General features: G+C 43.3%; 1 protein-coding gene across 6 annotated transcripts in view; it reads left to right on the top strand.

The window, feature by feature from the left end:
- Positions 1-22,422, top strand: part of MLH3 (mutL homolog 3) — a 65,484-nt gene that overhangs the window by 5,766 nt on the left and 37,296 nt on the right. For 2 of the 6 annotated variants that reach the window (XM_078784273.1, XM_068129281.2), the window contains exons 3-10: positions 8,926-12,103; positions 12,601-12,771; positions 13,007-13,077; positions 16,744-16,848; positions 17,375-17,447; positions 19,680-19,751; positions 19,857-19,971; positions 21,051-21,204. In XM_078784273.1, the coding sequence (XP_078640399.1) occupies positions 8,926-12,103; positions 12,601-12,771; positions 13,007-13,077; positions 16,744-16,848; positions 17,375-17,447; positions 19,680-19,751; positions 19,857-19,971; positions 21,051-21,204 (3,939 nt within the window). Of the gene's footprint in view, positions 1-8,925; positions 12,104-12,600; positions 12,772-13,006; positions 13,078-16,743; positions 16,849-17,374; positions 17,448-19,679; positions 19,752-19,856; positions 19,972-21,050; positions 21,222-22,422 lie in introns of all 6 variants that reach the window. The other 4 variants (XM_078784274.1, XM_068129283.2, XR_013624519.1 and 1 more) reach the window with 3 other exon arrangements.

The following is a 22,422-nucleotide window of genomic DNA, read 5'->3' as shown; positions in this document are numbered from 1 at the left end:
ACCACCAGTGCTTCATGTAAAGCTGTAACTTTTTGATAATTAATTAAATAAGTCATTAATTGAAAAAATTAAATAATAAATTGATGGCTCCGAGGTTGTGATGCCGATGTGGCCGATGGCCACATCACTTGGTCACTGTCATGTCCAAATATCAGCTTCCTAGCTCAAAAGGTGCCTGAGATATTGCCCAGATGAGAATGAAAATAAATAAATGATTAATAATGAAAATAAATAAATAATAATCATAACATAATTAAATAATTAATCAATTGGCTAATAGAATACCTAAACCACCACCGTTTCATCTGAATCTGTAACTTTTAAAAATAATAATTAATTAAATCTTGAATCGAATAATTAAATAATTAATCGATTAATTGATTAATCAATAAATCAAAAATAGCCTTTACAGCCAAATCACTTGGTCAACCAACTTTGTCCACTAACCAAACTTTTATTTTAAAAACTTTGTTTGACAAACATCATCCTTTACATCCTTTAAGAAAAAATAATCAAACCTCCTTGAAAAACGTTTTCTAAAATTTTTTTAAAATGGGAATAAACATTAATTTAATGATGATTAAATGAGCTTTAATTTTTGAATTTGAAAAACTTTAAACCTTTTTTTTTTAAGCATGTTCCTTTTTACATCCTTCTTTTTTCTTTTCTTTTTACATCCTTTAGTCCTTTACATTTTTGATATTTTGACTTTTGTCGACAAACCGAGCCGAGTTTTTAAAACTTTGTCCAAATATCAGCTTCCTAGCTCAAAAGGTGCCTGAGATAATGCTGCCCAGAAGAGAAAGGAAATAAATATGTACTTAATTAATCGATAATAATGAAGTAACTAATCAATTAATTGATTAATCAAAAGCAAAAAATACTATTTTTGACAAAGTACTTGCTCACTATTGTGCCCAAATTTCAACTTCCTAGCTCAAAGGATGGCTCAGATATCGGCCAGACAAACAAGAAAACAAACAAACAACAGGAGTGAAAACTGAGTACTCCCTTTCAGCGCGCGTCATTTCCGGGCCCCCTTCGGTGTCCGGCAATGACGTTATGCAGTGCCTGGAGAGGGCATAGGAAAGGAGCGGTGTACAATATGCACAAAACAGCTCATTAATATTCATGACGCTGGAAGTGCCATCGTTATTGATGGATTATTAGTGTCAGGGAGTAATTACCACCTCCGTTGTTCTGACTGACAGTTTTGCTAACTGCCTTAGTTGATCTAGCTTTGTCTTACACTTCAAATAGACTTATCTGTGAATGAAGGAAAGAAAAATAGGAAGATTAGCCAATTGGACTTGTACTCCACATCGACTTGTAGGCAGAAAAATATGGTAATACCAATGGAAAGAAAAGAATGAATGAATGTTCCAACAACAATTTTCCAGATGGCAAAGACAGACGGTTATTTTTCCCCATGCTTTTTGGGAAAAAATAAAATGGGGGAGATATTGTATTCAGCTCTGTTTGTCCATCCGTCATGCTATCTCCTCCTGAATGTGCAGTCGCACTATAACGTATAGCAGTAACTTATGCCGACATATGTGAATTTTCACCAACACGCTGGTGTACGTTGACATAAGTTAGGGGTAGGTTTGGTATAATAGTCCGGCAGATATGTGAAGAATTGTGGTAGAATTGTGCCTTTGATGATACAAGCATGAAACTTGGCACACAGTTAGGGCATACCCTTACAGTGAAATTTGGATGTAGGGGCATTCCAGATTTCTCCTTGGCCCAAAATGGCGGCCATTTTACAAAATGGCGGCTAAGAAGGACATATTTACCTATTATTTCAGACTTGTCATTTGTGCTGCTATTGAAACACAATGTAATGAGCATATTATAAATTGTCATGTACATGCTATGCAATACCTTCATACTGGGTTCAAAATTGGAATCTACGGTGGCCTATAAGGGGCAGAACAAATGGTTTACCATTGCAATAGACAGGACTGGTCTAGCGGTTTAATTATTTAACTTTGCATGACTATCTGATTTCTCCTGGGTGTAATTTTGGTTCAATACCTTTATATGAACAACTTTGATGTAGCTTTATGAACTTTCCTATCATAGACTAGGTGACTATAAGGAACAATGCAAGGCTAGTGAAAAGTTACGAAAGCGAATTACTATATTTATGATAATAATGTATGTATTTCTTTTTCAGATGATAACTCGACTGCACTGCACCTTCGCTCATTGACTGTAGTAGCTACCTAGATTTGGTTCCCAATTTGTATATTGATTGGATGGTGGTGGTGGATAATGCTTAATTGACAATGGCCAACAAAAATTTCAAGCTATTAGACCCCCAAAGCCCTAGTACATCTGGAACAAATATGCCTTATCTGACAGATTGGGAGAAGTGTGTGTTATGTCAGGAGGTCACCGATGAGGCCCTTGCCTGTCCAGCTGATTCCAAGCGAACCACAGGGTCCGGATACCAAACTCTTGCAGATTATCTCCTCACCTTCAGCCAGATGGGCTGCCTGCCAAAATCTCAAGAACTGTCCCGCCTGGACGATGGTGAAGGTATCCAGTCAACCTTCCAGAGCCACAAGGCTAAGTGGCATGATTCATGCAGACTGAAATACAACAAAACTGAACTGCATCGGGCACAAAAAAGAGAAACGTCTAGTGAAGAAACCGCAAGTGTCTCAAGAAAGTACACCCGTCACAGAGTACATGTAGACCACACACAGCCACAGCCTGAAAAGTGTTTCTTTTGTGACAAACCAGCGGGTACTAATTCTCTGCGAAAAGCTTCCACCTTCGACCTCGATAAACATGTCAGGACAGCTGCCCTGAAACTAGGAGATCAGGCACTTCTTGCTAAACTGAGTGCAGGTGACCTTATAGCACAAGATGCACAGTACCACGTGAAGTGTCTGGTGTCACTTTATAACAAAGCAAGGGCCACAAGCACAACACTGAATGAACAAGATGATATCAATCACGGTATAGCACTTGGAGAGCTAGTGTCCTACATCGATGATGCCCGCACAGATGCTCTTGTGACACCAGTGTTCAAGCTGGTAGACCTAGCAAGACTATACACCACCAGGCTGGAACAGCTTGGAACAGTCTTGACCAGGCGTGTCCACTCCACCAAACTCAAAGATCGAATCATGACATATTTTCCAGACCTAGAGGAGCACATGTCCGGTCGAGATATTCTGCTTGCTTTCAACCAGGATGTTGGCTCAGCCCTTCAGAAGGCATGTGATCACGACACTGACAGTGATGGAGTTTGTCTTGCTAGAGCCGCAAATATAGTTCGTAGAGACATGTTGAAAATGAACTCAACATTTAGTGGTTCATTTGAAGCCCACTGCCAAGAACATTCGGTACCTAATTCGCTTGTATCACTAGTTTCTATGATCTTGAATGGTCCTAACATCCAAGAGCAGTCAAGCCACTCGTCGGTATCAACACCTACTCTCACAATCTTACAACTCCTTATGTTCAACAGTTACTCACGCCGCAGAGAGAGTAGCAGTACTACCACGTCCACGAGGCACAGTCACAATCGGGAGACTCCCCTGCCTGTGTACCTGGGCACCCTTATCCACACAAAGACTCGAAAAAGAGACCTGGTTGATACTATGTTCAACCTGGGTCTCTCGATCTCCTATGACAGGGTGCTTAGCATCTCCACGGACTTGGGGAACAGAATCTGCCGTTTCTTCCAAAATGAGGGTACAGTTTGCCCCCCTGAGCTAAAAAGTGACCTCTTCACAACTGGGGCAGTGGATAACATTGATCATAACCCCAGTTCAACAAGTGCCCACGACTCCTTCCATGGCACTGGCATTTCACTTTTCCAGCACCCAAATAGCGATAGCCGTGGAGTTCAACGGGTAAACCCAGATGACACATCAACAACAGATGCACACCTGCCACAGTCATACACCATCGTACCTCCTGTTGTTCTGGGTAAATGTGACCCACCTGTACCCAAGCTAGCGGGTCCCAACAAAAGCAACTGCCAACTCATCCCTGAAGCAATGCAGATTGAGTACAGGTAACTGATTATTGTGTTTGAACTGTGGACAGTTATATGTGTACCTAAATAACCAAGACTTGTTAACTTGTGTGGACTTGTTTGTTCTTAATTGTGTTCATTATCTTGCATTTTGACAGGTGGCTGGAGCAGATGGAGAAGACAGTGCTATCTGACACACCACTTAAGGGAGACGAGACAGTATCATGGGCTGGATACCATGCCAGCAAGCAGTCTATTCCAGAAGAACCAGAGTGTAGTGTGGCCTTAACTTCATTGCTGCCTCTCTTCTATGACCAGGCAAAATCTGTGGCAATGATTCGTCACTCCATGGATGTCATCAAGAAAGCAATCGATATTCTGAATCCAGGTCAGATCCCTGTAATCACACTTGATCAGCCACTGTACACACTTGCCAAACAGATCCAATGGAGATGGCCAGAAACACACGGAGAAGATCACTTCGTCATGGTCTTTGGTGGACTCCATATTGAGATGGCAGCATGGAAAACCCTCGGTGACCTTCTGGATAGCAGTGGGTGGACAGGCGTTCTGATGCTTGCAGGGGTTGCTACAAGTGGTACTGCTGATTCCTTCCTGAAAGTGACCCATGTGACACGCACACGACGAGCACACCAAGTCACAGCCAGTACTCTCTATCTTCTCCTGAAGGAAGCCTACAGCCAGTACACCAGTGGACTAGATGAGGGACAGGATACGATACCACTAGATGACTGGTGCGGTGAACAAGCCAATGCAAGTCCACAGTTTCAGTTCTGGTTCCTAATTATGCAGCTAGAACTGGCAGTCCTGATCTATGTGAGATCCGTCCGTGAAGGAAACTTCCAACTGTACACTGATGCTCTGACCAAGCTTGTACCATGGTTCTTCGCCTTGGGACATACAAACTATGCCAGGTGGATCCCAGTTCACTTGCGCGACATGGTGACACTTGCAACAAAGCATCCAACTGTATACGCACAGTTTCTGGCAGGAAACTTCACCATGAAGAAGACTACACGTGCATTCTCTGCCATAGCCTTAGACCAGGCACACGAGCAAAATAATGCATTGGTGAAAGGTGATGGAGGGGCTGTAGGTCTTACGGAGAATGCTGCAGCTTTGCGCCGATGGATGGTGTCTGGTCCAGAGATGGCCAAACTGATCTATAAGTTCGAGGCCACAACAGAAAAAAGAATTAGGAAAACTGAACTAAAACACCATGAACAGACAAAGCACACGCAGGTAGCCTTTGCTCGAGATGTGAGAGCACTCACCCGTGTCATAGGAGAGATGGGGAACCCATTCTGTGACGACAGCAAAGATCTCTTGGTGCTAGACAGCAGAGACCTGGCAGACCCAGCAGTCATCAACACCCTTTACCAGATCGAGAAGCTGGGAAAAGAACAGTATGACACATATGTGAACGAGAGGCTTGTACATCAGACAAAGCCTATCACTGACCCAATAAAAAGAAACAATCTCCCTCTCTTCAGCCGACCCCCAGTCAGAGAGAAGTCAAGAACAGAGTTGAAGGTGGTATCTCTGAAGAATGACTGCGTTCTGTTCTCCAGGCTGTTTATTGCATCCCAGACACGGAATGGAGATCTTGATGAATTCTTTGCACATGAAAACCAAGCTTGTCCCCCTGCATTGTCACAAATGGGCAAAATCCGGCTTGGAACCAAGTCTGATCTGGTTGGGTGCTTAGAAGATCTGATCACCTCACGGGAAAATGATGATGTAAGCCCCCCTGTTGAAGTCATGATCCTGGATGGAGCAGCCATCGTGAACATGCTGGCACCTCGTAATGCGAAGACCTTCTCTGAGTATGCATCACTAGTATTCTTGCCATACATCACATCTCAGATACAAAATAAGAGCAGGGTTGATATTATCTGGGATGAATATTTCCCAGACAGTTTGAAAGCCGACACCAGGAAGACGAGGGGTAAAGGCACCAGGAGACGAGTTGAGCCATCTAGTTCCATCCCTCGAAACTGGCAGGCCTTCCTTCGCATAGACGAGAACAAGGTGGAGTTGTTTGACTTTCTAGCAACGAGGATAGCAAACATTGAGACTGACAAGCAAATCGTCACCACAAACCACAAAGAAGTTTTTTGTACACAGCCACGAGATGTTACTGGTCTTTCCCCGTGTAGTCACGAGGAGGCAGATACAAGGATACTACTCCATGTCCAAGATGCAGTCAGACAGGGCTATACCAAGGTGTCAATCCGCACAGTGGACACAGATGTTTTGATCCTTGCAGTGGCAGCAACTGGATATCTTGACATCGATGAACTCTGGGTTGCTTTTGGCACAGGGAAGAATTTCAGGCACTTGGCAGCTCACGAGATGGCTGTGGCACTGGGACCAAACAAGTGCCGAGGGTTGCCATTCTTCCACGCTTTCACTGGGTGTGACACCGTGTCCTGCTTCGGCGGAAGGGGGAAGAAAACAGCATGGGAAACATGGAAAGCCTATGATGAGGTCACCTCAGCTTTCTGCGCACTGGCTGCCACACCAACCATTTCAACTGCAAATGACAACATGGATCCACTGGAGCGTTTTGTTGTTCTGCTCTACGATCGAACAAGCAGCCAGGAACATGTTAACGATGCCCGCAAGCATCTCTTCACCCAGACTGGTAGATCAATAGAGGCTATCCCACCAACGCAAGAAGCCCTCAGACAACACATCAAGAGAGCTGCCTACCAAGCCGGCTTTTGTTGGGGCCAGATGATGATTTGCGCACCTGAGCTCCCATCGCCAAGTGAATGGGGTTGGAAACAGAGTAATAACGGCTGGGGGATATATTGGACAACCCTCACAGAGGCAACTGAGGCATGCCGACAATTGATTAGATGTGGATGCAAGAAGGGTTGCAGGAAACAGTGGAAGTGTGTTAAGGCCGCACTCCAGTGCTCAGCTCTGTGTCACTGTGCAGGGGAGTGCACACGATAGTATACAGGAGGAATAACACACCTGTTACATATATACACAAACATGTGGAAGACTGTTTTGTAGACTGTTTTATAGTGAAAGTCACTTCCACAGCGTTAATGTGGCATTTTCACTTCATTTCCATTGTGTTTCTGGAATTTGCTCAAAATAGCTCAAAAAGTAATTATTTTTGTAAAGAATAAGGACCAAATAAATGTTATGTGAGTTTGTTGACATTTAATTATGATCTTACAACCTGTTTACGTGAAAAAAACATCATAGGTGTGCTTGAGCAATAAGTAAATCTAGTTTTATAGACATCGGTACTGTGTATCTTATTATCCGTAAACGGCCATTTTTAAAATGGCCGCCATTTTGTCCCTAGGAAAAGATTTGAATGCCCCTATATCCAAAAATCTTCCTAGTAGTATGCTCTATCAGTGTTCAAAATTTCATGCTTGTATCACCAAAAGCACAATTTTTTCACATATCTGCTGGGCTATAAGTTGTATATGTTAAAAGCACGCTGGTATAAGCTGGCATACGTTGTTGTACGCAGAGGCCGAAATAAATTTTTGTGCATGCACAAACATTTTGGGCGTATGCCGACGTCCTCTTCATAGGTTATGCATATGTTAGGCATACGCTAGACATACGCTAGACATACGTTAAATACGTTAGAGGTAGGTTACTCATACGTCGAGATACGTTGGCATGAAGGTGTACCGTACAGCTAACTTATTGATAACCTATGAGTAACTTACTTCTAACCTATATCTAACCTATATCTGACGTATCTGCAACACATATTGACGTATTCAGACGTATTAGACGTATGTCTGACGATGGAGTAACTTATTGAACATGTTTCTACCGTACAACTAGCGTATTATTGGCGTTTTGCCAGCGTTTTGCGGTCACTTTATATATGGGGGCCTGTGAGTAGCTCACCATCACTTCTCCACCCGTCATCAGAGAAGATGGAGGATCCTGAGAGGCTTCGACAAGAATACCAACTAGTCGTTCTCCAACATCAGTATGACATCATCGAATTGGCACTTCACCAGATCCGTGCCAATAGGATGAGGAGGAGAAGAGGTCAACGACGGGGGAAGGTCTGGGTCAGACCATGGATCGGGAGGCGACGGCAGTTTGGCCTGTACTACCAGCCTCTGGTGGAACTCCGAAACGAGGACCAAGCATCTTTCAAGAACTTCATGCGGATGTCCCCCGAGGTGTCCCGAGATGTGTTCTTCTTGCCTCTACCTCGGCCCCTGGCAGACGTCTCGGTTGCTGTCTTCTTCGTTTTCTTGGGTGCCATGTTGATGTTGATAGCTCGCGGTACTGTAGAGATCGGCGCCGTATTTATGCAGAACGTCACGTGATCGTCGGCAACACGCCGAGCGCGCTGCGCATAGGTTTTTCATAAGTTACTCATACGTTGGGCATAAGTCGAGAACGCTGGACATACGCTGGCCATACGCTGTGATACGCTGTGATAAGTTATATATAAGTTAGTGATAGGTTCCTAATAGGTTAGACATACGCTATGTATACGTTCAATACGTTATGCATACGCCCAATTTATCCATGCTGTAGAATTTTTGATGCTTTTCTGGGCGTATGCCGACGTGTTGACATTATTTTATGATTTTTCATACGCTAGATATAAGTTTCTCTAAAAGTCATCGTGTGACTGCACCTTAAACGGTTTGACAGAAATTCACCAAACTTGGTAGTGATCATCACATGTCGTGAAGGTGCAAGAGTAGTACAACACAACACAACAACAGGCATTTTATGGCCATTTTCCCTGCTAGAGTGGGGGTTAGCAAGAGCAGTACATCATTTTAATTAATTATGGAAATCTCTGTGTTGTTGAATTTCTGTTTGCGGATTGTAACTGATTGTTTTTGCAATGGGATTAAGTACAAATGTTGACTTATGTGCCTCCCACCCAGGTTGTGGACAATGGAGTCGGAATCTCAAGAGCTGACTTGGAAAAATTAGGTCAGCGCTATTTCACCAGCAAGTGCCACAGACTATCGGATCTGGAACGTTTGCGTTTTTATGGATATCGAGGGGAGGCTTTGGCCAGCATTTCAAGCCTTGCAAGTGCCGTGGAGATAACAACCAGAGCGGAAAGTTCCACAAAAACATTTACCAAGATCATGAGAGGAGAATATCCCAGTCACGTCTTCGAAGCCGAAACCGTTCGTCCAAGTGTCGGAACGACCGTCGCAATTCACAACCTGTTCTATAATTTGCCGGTTAGAAGAAAATGCACGCCTCCTGTACTGGAATACGACAAGATGCGAAAGAAAATTGAAGCCATCGCTTTAATTCATCATGGTGTGTCCTTTTCTTTACGGAACGATGACACAGGAACAACTTCTATTCAGCTCAAGCGATGCAATGGCGTCGCGGCTCGTTTCGGGCAGCTGTTCGGGTATGGAAAGTCTCGAAAGTTGTCAGAGGTTCGCTACAGGTGCGGCGAGTTCAAAGTTATAGGACACATTAGTAAGGATAGCCACCACAATAAGTCGTTGCAGTTTATTTATGTAAACAAAAGGCTCGTTTTAAAGACCAAGTTGCATTGCCTCGTGAATATATTACTGAAGAAACTCAGTGTCATATGCAAGCAAAAGTCGAGTCCAAGATTGACTCCGAAAGCAGCACAGTTGAGTCCGAGTCAGAGGGACCGAAATACATCAGAACTCTATGGAATTTTTATTCTTAATATAAGCTGTCCTTTGAGCGATTATGACATTTGTTTGGACCCAAAGAAGACACTTATTGAGTTTAAACACTGGGAGAATGCGCTTTCAAGCGTTGAGAACGCTATCAAGGAATTTTTGCAACGTGAAGGATTGTCTGCAAAAGTTGATATCTGGAGGGAGGACATAAAAAGGGAGTTGATCAGCGATTTTAGGGTTGCGGTGCCCATCCGGTGGAATACTGCAAATGTGGAGAACCAGAAGGACAAACCAGAAGAACATTCCAGAAGTGCAGATGACGATTCCTACAATATCTCTTGGCCCGTACTTCAGTCAAAGATTGTGATGAGAAAGCCTCAGCAGTTGTCTACGGAAGTTCCTTCTGCAGAAAAAGAAGAATTTGGAGAGCTTCCTGTTGAGAATTGTGAATCATCAATGGAAGATAAAACAACCAACGATTTGATTCCTTTGTCGAGTTATGAGACTCAAATGAGCGCTGATTCTCAGGTACTGCACAAGGAAAACTCGAGTAAACTGGACATTCGTGAAGATAGCTCACCTGATGCTCAGGCACCAACTTGCTTGCGAGAACACCAAAGCTCTCAGGAAGGTAACCTCAAAATAATGAAAAATATTCAGCATCGGCAGCAACAAAATGATGACTATGGCTGTGTTCAGCATGTCTTGATGGCAGTGGACTCTATTTTGTTTGAACGTGACAACCTCGACGGAAGTTCTGCATTTGCAGAAAAGACTGATAAGATGGTGGACAGCACAGGGCGATCGTATGAGGAACTGGCACCACCTCGTGATTTTATTTTATCAAACCTCTTTGAACAGCATGACAAATCCAGTCAAACATCAATAAGCTGCCATGACAGCAGAGGAAACACAGATTCAAATCGATTTAAGCCTCCAGGTCCAACTTGTGCAAGGGACATTTTTAAGAGTGAACGGTGCGAGAAAATTGCTTCGTTGGACAGCAAGATGGTCTCCAATTGTAGACGAAACAGGATTGGAGTGATGGGACTCTGCCTTGGTTCAAATGGCACAACGCAAGGAAAGAGCAGTGGTTCTTTTGGAGACATTTTAAAAGAACAAGAAAGTAACGACGTTGATGCACGGGAGGCCACCCAAGCAGAGAGGTACATAATTCCACGTGAGAGAAGGGGTTGTTTCAAAGAAGCCTTGCAGAAAGTGCATCCCGATTATTTTGACAAGTACATGCTGGGCCATCCGTCCGTCTTTTCCCGGCCCATCCGAAAGCACAGGGTGAACATTTCCCGAGTCTCGAGTTCCCTGGACAGGTTCAGGTGGTGTTTGAGCAAAGAAGACAGTTATGCACGAGGGACCTTTACGGATACTTGTTGCAAAAGTAAGGTTCAGTCGCACGCACTGTTGCTAAACAAAACTGCACGTGGTGGGTTGAATACAAATGTTTTTCGAGAACCAAGTGCGATGGAGTCTGATAACTCAAATGTATTAATAGCCGATTCTAATGCCGCATGCTCTAATCAAAGCAGAAAGCAAATTTCTTTGTACAAATTTTACAATCCTGATCGATATGCTACAGGGATGGGTGAACGCAAAGACAATCTTAAATCGAATGAGGAAGTCACTTGTGAGAAAGGAAACTTCATTGATTTCCCTGCAGTAGGACCTACACGGGAATTAATGGGCTTGGAACGAAAGGCGGTTTGCTGTAACGAGTCAGGGAAACGCATAATTTCATTGTCCAGAAAACTCGCCAACCTGAAGAACGTTTCTGATGTTCTACAGTGGGGAAACAAAGCATCGGAAGCTGAAGGATTGAATGATGTCGTCCCTCGGGACTTTTCCCCTGCCACTGATTGTCGTGAGAGTAAAATCGACGATGCCACTTTGAGTAGAGATATCGTCACCGAAAGCAACTTTTGCACAGATTCCGGTGACGCGCCTTTGTGCTATCCTGATAGCAGTGCAACCAACAATGATACAATGTCTGTTTACACGTTGCATTCAGACATATTGAATCATGATGACATACAACCACAAAACAATAGCCAAGTCTCTGAAGGTCGTCCACTTAGCCCTCATACATCTGGAGGAAGTCCAGGACAAAGGAAGGTGATGGAAAACCTGGGAACCATTACCGACATAGAACCTGGAATAAAACTTCACACTCAGGACGACAAATCTGAACATGGGCCTGGAGGAGGCAATCCTTCAGAATCCAAGACCGAGGAGGCATCCGATAACTGCACAGAGATTGCTGAACACCATCCTGATTGGGTGAGCCATTTTGACACTGCACTGGAGAAGATGGTTTATGTAAATTTACGCTCGGGGCACAGCAGCTACGAGCCCCCTCAAATTGATCAACAGAAGGTCCTCTGCTGCCAAGATTTTGACACGATGTCTGTCTCCGTTGTTGGAAACAAAGGTACGTGCGAGTTAAAAAACATTTTTTTTACAAACAGGGCATGTATCTAAAATTGGTGCTGCAGTTGAAAACCAAATGGAACTATTTGAAGGCATTGTTGATTTTCTTGCTGTGTCAGAACCTCCTCCTCAGAGGAACACCTGTGTTTATCTGGTGATTAGTCATGATAATGTGACATGATTGACGACATGTCTGGTTTTGTAAATCGAGCATTGGCTGAAGGTACAGGTTGTGCAATGTGGTGTCAAACAGGATGCAGGCCGAGCCAAAAAGTTTTGCACTTCAAAGTTAATTACATATCTTGCTGGTGATGCCAATAAGGCAGAAACATGTTCAAGGCCAAAGTTTTAAAATGCCGGCCTGGGACAATAACCCCCCACACACCCCTACCCCCTCTCCCCTGGCATGAATCTTTGGAAGAGGTTTCTTGAGTAAGATTTTTGAACAGGGCCAGCTGTGGCTTTATTTGCTAAAATTTTCTATGCATTTTCTATCAGGCTTCGTCTATGATTGTAAACCCTTTCTGGGTAGCAATGGCTTCCCTTTCCTCCCGAGGCTAAATGAGGAGAGCATCGAAGCCTCGGGGAGCCCGAGTCACAAGATCATGCAGAGTTGGCAGAAATATGTCGAGGAAATAGATGGACAAGTCAGCAGCAAGTGGAAAGATGGTGGGAGATGAAATTAAAAATGATAAAACTTTTTCCTGTGTTTTGGGCACTAAAAGTGGAAACAGATAAATATCCCGTGTTGTGCCCATTAGCATGATTTGCATGGAATGCTGGGAGCAAAAGATCGACCACTTTGCCATCCAAGAACTTCAATGAAAACTGAGAGCCTATAAATAAGAAGCCCAAGTGAGATTGGATGAAATAAATGGTGTGCTTGTGTTTTACTCTGATACAGGGATTCACGATCGCTCAACGAAAGCTTTGCTTGGAGAGTGGGAAAATCCCGTGTTTTCTCGTCCTGCAGATGTGAGTCCCGCACTTACTTTTTCGTTTTCTAAGATCTCACACTATTTTTTTTTTTAATCAGAATTCACACTTTTATTAGTATGGATGTGAGATTTGGAAATTGTTTTGGAATGAAATTTTTTCTGTCTGCATTGCTACATCTAAACGGGTACATGCTGATGTTTTTAATTTTTTAATACTTCTGGAAAATGATGACCATTAGTGTTTAAAGGGGAACCCAAATGTTCAGAGACCACCTTAATGCAAATTTATCCCTTGATGCTCTACAAAATAGATAGAAAGTATCTTTTTCCAACTTGCGATTTATAAAGTGGGTAATTTTGTGATTAAAAGTCGAAATATTTTTCTTCTTCATGATTAGCCATGACGTCACACTATAAAGTCGACCGCCAAATCTGCATCGACTACGAGTTACATAGCAGTACGATTTAACTCAAACGGTGAATAATTTTTAAATTTCAACAAATATGTCGGGTAAATGCATCCTTGGTGCAGGGTGGATCCAGAATTTTTTTTAGGGGGGGTTCACTTTCGGTCAAGATGCCCACATATTGTGAAATATACCACCAAGCCTTATTCAAGTCAATGTACTCACCTTTTATTTTTAAGTTGACAATATTTAGCGAAAACAGAGATATTGTCCTCAATATTGATGAATGTAAGCTTGTGCCGGTCAAGAGTGAAGTGACAGTTTCCTATTTGTACATTGTTAGCTCATATAGTCCATTATCTCTACTTTAAGATGCCCACAAGCTCCATTCGCTGTGGATTTCGCCATGTAAAGTCATCAATGATGCCATTCATACCTAAGTCCACACCATAGTGAATGTGCGTTAGTAGAAGTCCAATCATTCGATCTTCACACATTGTTGTGCGCATGTATATGTCTTAAGACGTCTCAGCCCCCTAATGAACCGCTCACACTCACCTTATGTTACGGGCATCGTGCAGAAGAGACGCATCAGGCAGTAGATGTTGGGGAACAATGATTTGTCTGTCTGTTTGAGGGTTTTTGCTGCTGTGTTTGGGACCTCTGATGCCGACTTGCCTTTCCACTTTATCTGCCAGCTGTGCACCTCTGTCTCAACTGCTATTGGTGATGGCAGGTCATCTTGGTAGAAGTGCACTTGTTCACTAATGACTTCTGTGTCAACTGTCCCAAACGAGCAGATCACAGATGGGATGAGGTGCAGTGCCTGCGTGGCTCGTCTGGTATGCTCAGTGAAGCGGGTCTGTAGATCTACGAGCAAGTGGTCGACTAGTGGAATGGTCAGGTTGTTCTCCATCATTGCCTTGAATTGAAGTGCGGCCGCCATTGTGTCTTTGTGTGACTTATTTGCGTCCCCCGTCCCCCCTACTGATCCAAAGCGCTGCCCCAGCTTCTCTGATGATTTGTTTAGTCATGTGAATGGACTTTTGACAAATGTGCCGAGCTGATAGCGATTCTTGGCAAAGAGGACACAGTACTTGCACAGGCCACCTTGCAATGATGGTGAATAGACAAGGCTGTCATACTTCTGAAACCAGTTTGCTTGAAATGATCAGTCCTTATTGTACATTTTCATCTTTGGGAGGTTGTAGTCGCTACTGAGGGTGAATGGCTATGTGAGTAAATTGTACTTTAGATCACCTGTGAGGTTATCAGTGTCCTTGTAGTACTTTCCTAAGTCATTGGCCGGAGCCAGCAGGGGCAGAACTATCGTTGGAGGAGAGTCACCAGGTGTGGAGATGCACGATGGTGCCAGGGGCGACTCAGCCTCCAGGGATGGAAAAGATGATTCCTGGGATTCAGAATGTTGCGTACAACTTGAATCTGTAGCATGTGGCTCGTTTGCCTTCTTATTGGCGTTTTTGTCCAAAGTGGCAGCTGGGCAGCAATATGCAGAAATCAATGCACATCTTGCTTTGAGGAAGCAACTTTTGTTTGTAATTACACTATTCAACACATCAAGTGTAAACTCTGCTTTGTTTGTGATAGATGATTTGTAAATGATAGATATATGGATGGTATGATTATTACACTTGTTAAAAATAAAATATCTGTAATAGTCACAACCAAGTGCATGAAACAACAGGATCTGTCCAAGCAAAAATGGTAGTGACCTATAATTACAACTGTAGTTGTATGTACTGTCATATACTTGCTGGCAGTTTATGTTAACTTTTGAATTTCTATAGGATTACTGTTGTGGTGTATGTACTGCAGTAAGGTTTGTCTGTAACTGAAGTGATTACAGATCTAATTACAGTAGTCTCGAGATAATTACTCCTTGATACTAGAGTTAAAATTATAGTTGGTTACAGTTATAATTACAGTAGTCTGCAGAGAATTACTATAGTAAAGGGATGCTATTTTTGCCTGGTGAATTGCAAATGAGTCGAGGAAAAACCAGTGAATTTATCCAGAGCTAGCAGTGTCCGACCATAAATTTACTTTCTCCATAGGAAAATTTGGGAATATCGAGATACTTGATGAAAAGGCCTCAGCCCTGTCACTAACTTATTTTAAAGAAAAGCTGAAGATTTTGGAATCTTTGGGATGGATCTTCATAGCAATGATGTAAATAGACAAAATATTTCCAATACAAATCAATGAAAATATCGAATGGACAACCACAAAATGTGGCGAAATGACCCCGAGCACTAAACCTAAACTCGCCATTGCGGATCATCAGATCAGTAATTATATTAATGGACGATGTAGCCACTGAAAATTTGAATTACCTGGTGAAATAGTTCAGGATTGTACTGTGCTTTGCTGAAGGACACGATGCCAAAATCGAAAATCCACACTTTAGGGCTGTTTTCGACACTTTTTTTGATTGACAAAACAAAAATTCAAAAAATCTTCAAATTATACCGTGGTTAATGTTTTTCAATGTTTTTCAGAAAAAAAACAAAGCCGAACAGGTTTGTCAATTTTATTTTTGTTCTTGATTTTTTTTAATGTCGGTTCATGGAAGAGCCAGGTGGTAGAGGGACAAAACGCAATGTTCTGAAAGTAGGGCACTGCAATGAACGAACAGGAAAGGAGAGAGAAGGAGGGAAGGAAACACGGTAACTTGCAGGTAATATGGTTGGATTATGTCAGGTGAAGGAAGGGAGAAAATATCTCGTGCATGGATGAAGCGAAAAGTCAGCGAAAAGTGGGTTAAGCAATTGGTTCACTTAGTCTGTCTGTCTTTCTGTCTGCGAACGTCAGTTTATGATCGAGGAACAACCTGATTTCAATTGAATGTTATATTTTGAACACGACTCGGAACATGCATTGGAAAACGAACCTGGTGTTAGTAGCAGTACATACTTTGGCTCTGAATTTGGCAAATCGTACGGAATCTTGTCCCAATCACATCCCCAGAGAGGCGATCATTTTATTTTACTCTATCTGCCTGTTTGGCAGTGAAGCAAAATTGAAAATAATTCCAAACAGGAAACTTACTATTTTTAAGGACGCCCATGTCCTTCCCGTCTCTCCCCCGCCCCCCCTCCCCAACCCCCTCACCCCGCCCTTTACCCTCCTCAAAACTGTAAGGTGTTCTACGAACTCCAGCTTAATTCGTGTTTGTTTAACGTTTATTGACCACACCGGATGTTTGTGCTGTTTGTGATATCTGTGCTGGGAATATTGTACGTCACATCTAGACAAGCGATGTTTATGTCGCACAGCTTGCTGTAGATACCAGGAGCTGTCAGTCGGGATCTTTGGCAGTGAAGGTCCACAAAGTCCTGTACCACTACAAGTTTACCAAAGACATGATTTCTTCATTTGAGGTAGGATTATCTATACTATGAGAGATGTTTGTCTGTCTGGCTGTTTGTCTGTTTGGCAAATTTTCTCAGATATGTCCAAACGGATCTTCGGCAAACTTTCAGAGGTTTTCAGTGAGTGCTGAGGAGTGTTTTAGGCAAAAAAAAACGTTTTTGAAAAATTTGTAACTAAATGTTGCATTTTTGGGATTGTGGATTTTTATCGCTCTATCGTATCTAAGCGTTTGTTGGTATGTGAAAGTCAATATTAAATGATCCTCGACCCCATTCCTTTGTGGGTGTGGGGAGGTGTTTTAGGCCCCCCACCAGAAATGGGGGAAAAAATAAAAAAAATTGATTTCTTCAAAATACCAACAGGATTAGAACATCACTGGGCAGCGCCAGGTACCCACACCCTGCTAGTGTACAATACTAAAAGTAGAAGACATGGTACCGTCAAAAGGACATTCCTTATTTATTTTGTTATAAATTATATGTTTGTGAATTCTTAGCGATTCCAATTTTATGTTTTGGTTTCCCGGCTCTATAGGTTATCAGGCAAGTTGACAAGAAATTCATTGCCTGCCTTGTTCCTGCCATCAGAGAAGAACACAGAAAAGCAGGTGACTATTTATCACGAGTTTGGGGGTGGAGGCGGGGGAGGTGCGGGAGAGGAGGTTTCCGGCACTGCCCCACAGGATGAGCTTTTCCCGGCGAGGATTTCGTGACGTGTTTGGCATTGGCATTGAAAAGCTATTGAGTTATTGCCTCATGGTGATTACCTTTTGCCTGCGGGCCTGTGGCAGCCCTGCCTGACCCCACATCCCAATATACACTTTATAGAGGCCTACCGTGGCCTCAAAGCGGCCCTCGAGGCCAACGTGTGGTAGCTTGAAACGTTGCCCAGGTTTTGAAGTATCTACACCCAAATGTGGGGCCTCTCGGTGCTGTGGTTTGGGTGTGAAAGAGTAACAAACAAATGCACAAACAAACGCATAAGCAAACCCAGAAACAATTGAAATTATTTACAAGATGTAATTTGCCGTTATTTACTTCTGTGCAATATATTTTGAACCTGTGTCGTTTTATTTCCTGATAAAAATGTTCACCTATCACAGGGCCACAAGGGAATGAGTGATCGAACAGTAAAAGAGGAGAGAGAGGAGGGAAAGAATCCGTAACTTGCAAGTACAAGGGTTTGGTTAGGGAGGGCCAATAGGAGTAGACAGGATCACAGGTGGGGAAGGAGGGGGGCATAAGATGGGGGTGCACCACCTGCTTGAAGCCCTTGAGGGAAGACTAGCATTGAACTTCCTCAACTTCAGGAAGGTGGTCAGCCAAATGAGATCAGAGGAACAAAAGAGTGGAGATGGGCAGTAAGCCTGTATTTTGGGAGTTTTTAACCCGGATGTTACTGGAAGAACGTGTGCTTGCTGGAGTTGCAGTGAGGATCAAAGTGCTGAGAGAGCAGAGGGATCTCAACTGGAGGAGAGACTATAAAAAGCAGGGAGGTCACCAACCTGTCTGCAATGTGAGCAACAAGCCTTGTGATTTGGCGCAGTCACTGGAAATGCCAGTAATGAATGATCGTTTTAAGGCCATTTTCCCCGCTAGAGCGGGGGTTAGCCTTGCGGGCCCCATGACAGTCATGGTTCCCTGTATGAGGCAATGTTTTTATGGCCAGGTGCCCTTCCTGACGCCAACCCTTGGTCGCCTCTTACGATGCGCAGGGATACGGTGTACCTATTCTAAATCGGGGTAAACACCGTGATCAGTAATCCCAGCAAGCTGGTACTCAATTTGCCGACCTCGGAAGGATGACAGGCTGAGTCAACCCCCTTGGAGTTAATTCAGCAATCGACCGGGATTCGAACCCAGGATCCTAGGATCCCAAGCCGGAACGCTAACTGCTAAGCCAACACAAGGGATGGAAATGCCAGTAATATTGAGAGCTTTAGCTTGCACCAAATCAAGGAGAGACAGATGTGATGGAGAGACATGCACCCGGAGTGCCACCTCTTTTGGGAGAGCAAGCAGCACTCCATTGAGATATATAATGTTTCTTCTGCTGTGAGTAGTTCTGATTTGTCAAGGAATTAATTTGAATGATGGAGGATGGATAGTATGGCTGGCTTTGGAGGGCAGCTTAGCTCTGTGGGCAGCCCAGGAGATGCGAGTTTGATGGGGCAGGGGGAAGGGGGTCTTATTTAAGTTCAAGAGACTGAACCCCTTCCAATGGTTGACCATTAAAATATTTACTGTAGTTTGATTCATTTGGGATCGACTGGGTGAAGTAAGACTCGCCAGGGTTGAATAACTTGTTCCATTTGACAGACGAGCATCTAATTCATTCCATATCAGAGAGTGATGCAGCTGAGGCGGGCCTGATGGTAGTTGCAAGGTTATGATGCAAAATGTTGGCAATTATGAAAAGTCAGGTTTTGAGTTGACTTCCTTCGAAATTTCAGGACAATTAACTGCCCACTCATTGAGTAACATCATCAAGGGGCACTGAATCTTACAGCACAATCCTTAGAATGTGGAGATAAAACTGTCCGTCCCTCATGCATTTAATAGACTGTGGCCTTTAAAGATCCCATGGAATATTGAAAATAATAGGCCGTTGTGTACCAGAATCCTGGCAAAAATTCCCTGCTTGGAGTTACCTGTGTAATTGGCTTCACTTACAATGGGTGGAAATGTGACATTATGGATATGGCATAGGCATGAAGAGCTATGACCTCCCCTGTCTAAGCTTCCTTCTCTTATTGCCTTTTTATGTGAAAGAAAAGTTGTATTCGTTAAAATAAGTGCATTCACTCTTGTCTTCCCGACCATGTTTCTTTGCCACGTAGACGGAAAGCTTTTGGTTCTGGTGGACCAACACGCTGCCCACGAGAGGGTACGGCTAGAGCAGCTTACTTCAGGTACCTGCTTTGACTGAACCTGCATCATATTGTTCCATGGAGATGTTATCCAGGTGTTAAAGATGTCCATATGTTGTTGTTCTGCTCTCCGTTCATGCTCCCCAGACTTGTATAAAGTCACAGATAACCCATCTGATGTTGAAGCAAGGGTGCTACGGTCATCCTGCGTCATCCCTGCCCTCAAACTACAATGTGACCACGATGAAGTGGTTCTGCTCAGGTCTGTCAACTTGTGGGGCATCACGCATACCAAGGTGTAGAAATGGGGAGGGGTGCGATAGGTACACACAAACAGCATAAGAGATAAAAAGTGAAGACAGCGGGTCATTATTGGGAGGTCGAGTTCTGCAGGGTTAGTAAATATCTCGAGTGCTGGTAGAACGCAACATCACGTAGTGTTAGGTTGCTACCTTAATGATATTGAAAAGACAAACATGGGTAGGCAATTCCAAATGTGAGACACCAGTGGACAAATCGTTGGAGGTGAAAAGATTTGGAACGTAGAGAATCGAGCTCTTTAAAATGTCAGAGGACAGAATGACTGGTCAGAGGGTACAAAATATGAAGAGACGACCTAGAAGACCGAGAGGCCGCATGAGCCAATTTGCAATGAGGGCATCGACCATTGACCGCATCCCAATTTGAGCAACGTGCACAATGGTCACAGGTATTTGCAAAATTAAAAATTACAGAACTTTCCAGCCTCTGCATGGTAATAGTATTATTATTATTATGAGTATTATGAATGTACAAGCTTTTGCAAGTTAGTTATATCGGTGTTAAACATTTGTGTCAGTGAGTTTTTGAATATAATCAGAGGTTATATTGGAGACCATGACAGTCAGCTTGTCTAGACTGGCAGATGTCTCAGCACTTAGACCAACAAAATGGAGACTTTCATGGCGACTACATCAGAAAAGTCAATTGATGCAGAGTAAAATGAAAAGTTGGCAGGAAAATTGCTCATGCAAGGTGCAGGTTCAGGTCTGGGTTGAAAGATATCATGATTAGATGAGGCCTATAGCCGGATATAAACCATGACGATACTGGTTGTAGCAGAACTGATTGACAACACCTCAAAAATGCTGACCATGAATGGCCCCCTCCCCTCCAACCCTCCCGTGGTACTCATTTATTCATCCTTCCCTTCCTCACCCCTCTCACCTGCTCCGTCCTAACGTCTTTGACTCATCCTTTCACATTGATCCTTCGCTACACATTGCCTCCAACTCTTCCCACTATGCCCTCCATATCTTTAGCCCAACAGTTACAAACCTTGTAAAGGTCGCATTCTTGCAGGACGTATGAACAGCAACTGCAGCGCCATGGCTTGGAGCTGGCTTTTACACAGGATGGTTGCGTCGAAGTGAGCCGTGTGCCTTCCTGCTTCGTGGAGCAAAAGGCCAGTGAGGCACGTCACGGCCGACCCACAGAGGTGAAATCCATGATAGAGGTAAGTGCAGAGCTTTGGTGAGACAACAGCATACTGTGCTGTATTTAAGTTTTCAAAATGGAAGACTAAAAGTATTTGGAGTTGCTCTTTTAGTTACCTAACCCACAAATCACCAACAAAAATCTGAATGAGGGTATCAATCTTAAAAATCAAAAAAGATTTCTGGTTGTATTGAAATAAGGTACCGCCACACAAAAGTTTTCACGGATTGGCTGAGAAATGAAGGTATGGCGTTCAATTCAAGCACTTGTTTTATTCGCAGGAGCGAGGCTCATGAAGAGCAAGGTGTAATTGCCAGTAGGACAAACCTCAAGGGAATGAATGAACAGGAAGGAGGACAGGGAGGAGGGGAGGTGGATGGAACTAACAAGTAATATGGTTGAGGTAGGAAAGATTAATGGTGGTACAGGTGGGGATCCATGATTTTAGGTTATTGGAAGAGGGGGCGCAAAAAATTTACATTGCGCTGAAAAATACAATTTTGCCGAGCAGAGCGAGGGTAACACTTGTTGTGGGTGTTTCTTTTTGTCATTAATCTAAATACTATTCTAAATATAGACAACGGATCGCTCTAATACACTTGAAAATAAGTTCTCTAATGAAAAAGACTTTTGCTCAAAACTCAACATTTATTTTAATTATTTTTCTCCTCATGAAATTCCAATTTAATGAAAAGCAGACCGCATATAATGAAACAGATGACATAATACAACAACAACAACAACATGCAGTTTAAGGCCATTTTCCCTGCTAGAGCGGGGGTTAGCCTTGCGGTCCCCATGACAATCTTCTCCATTTTGCCCTATTTTCTGCATCTCTCCTTGTTGATCAAGATAATAAACAAAAAAAAAATAACCACCTTTAGAGGCCATTTTTCCCCGCAAGCGGGGGTTGGCCTTTTTCGGGCACCATGGTTGTTGTTGTTTTTTGGTACCCTTTTTGAAGCAATGTTTTACGGCCGGATGCTCTTCCTGACGCCAACCCTTTTTGCCGCCTTTAACGACAAACAGGGAATTACCAGTGAACTGGTACTCAATTAGCCGACCTCGGAAGGATGACAGGCTGAGTCAACCCCCCCGGCGTTAATTCAGCAATCGACCGGGATTCGAACCCAGGATCCTAGGATCCTAAGCCGGCACCCTAGCCGCTAGCCCAACACCAGGGTTGTTGATCAAGATAATGATCAAGATAAATCAATATCTCTGACATATTGCACAA

The sequence above is a fragment of the Myxine glutinosa genome, chromosome 9 (genome assembly GCF_964187855.1).
Source record: "Myxine glutinosa chromosome 9, kmMyxGlut1.1, whole genome shotgun sequence".
NCBI lineage: Eukaryota > Metazoa > Chordata > Myxini > Myxiniformes > Myxinidae > Myxine > Myxine glutinosa.
This window is presented reverse-complemented; position numbering and strand designations above follow the sequence as displayed.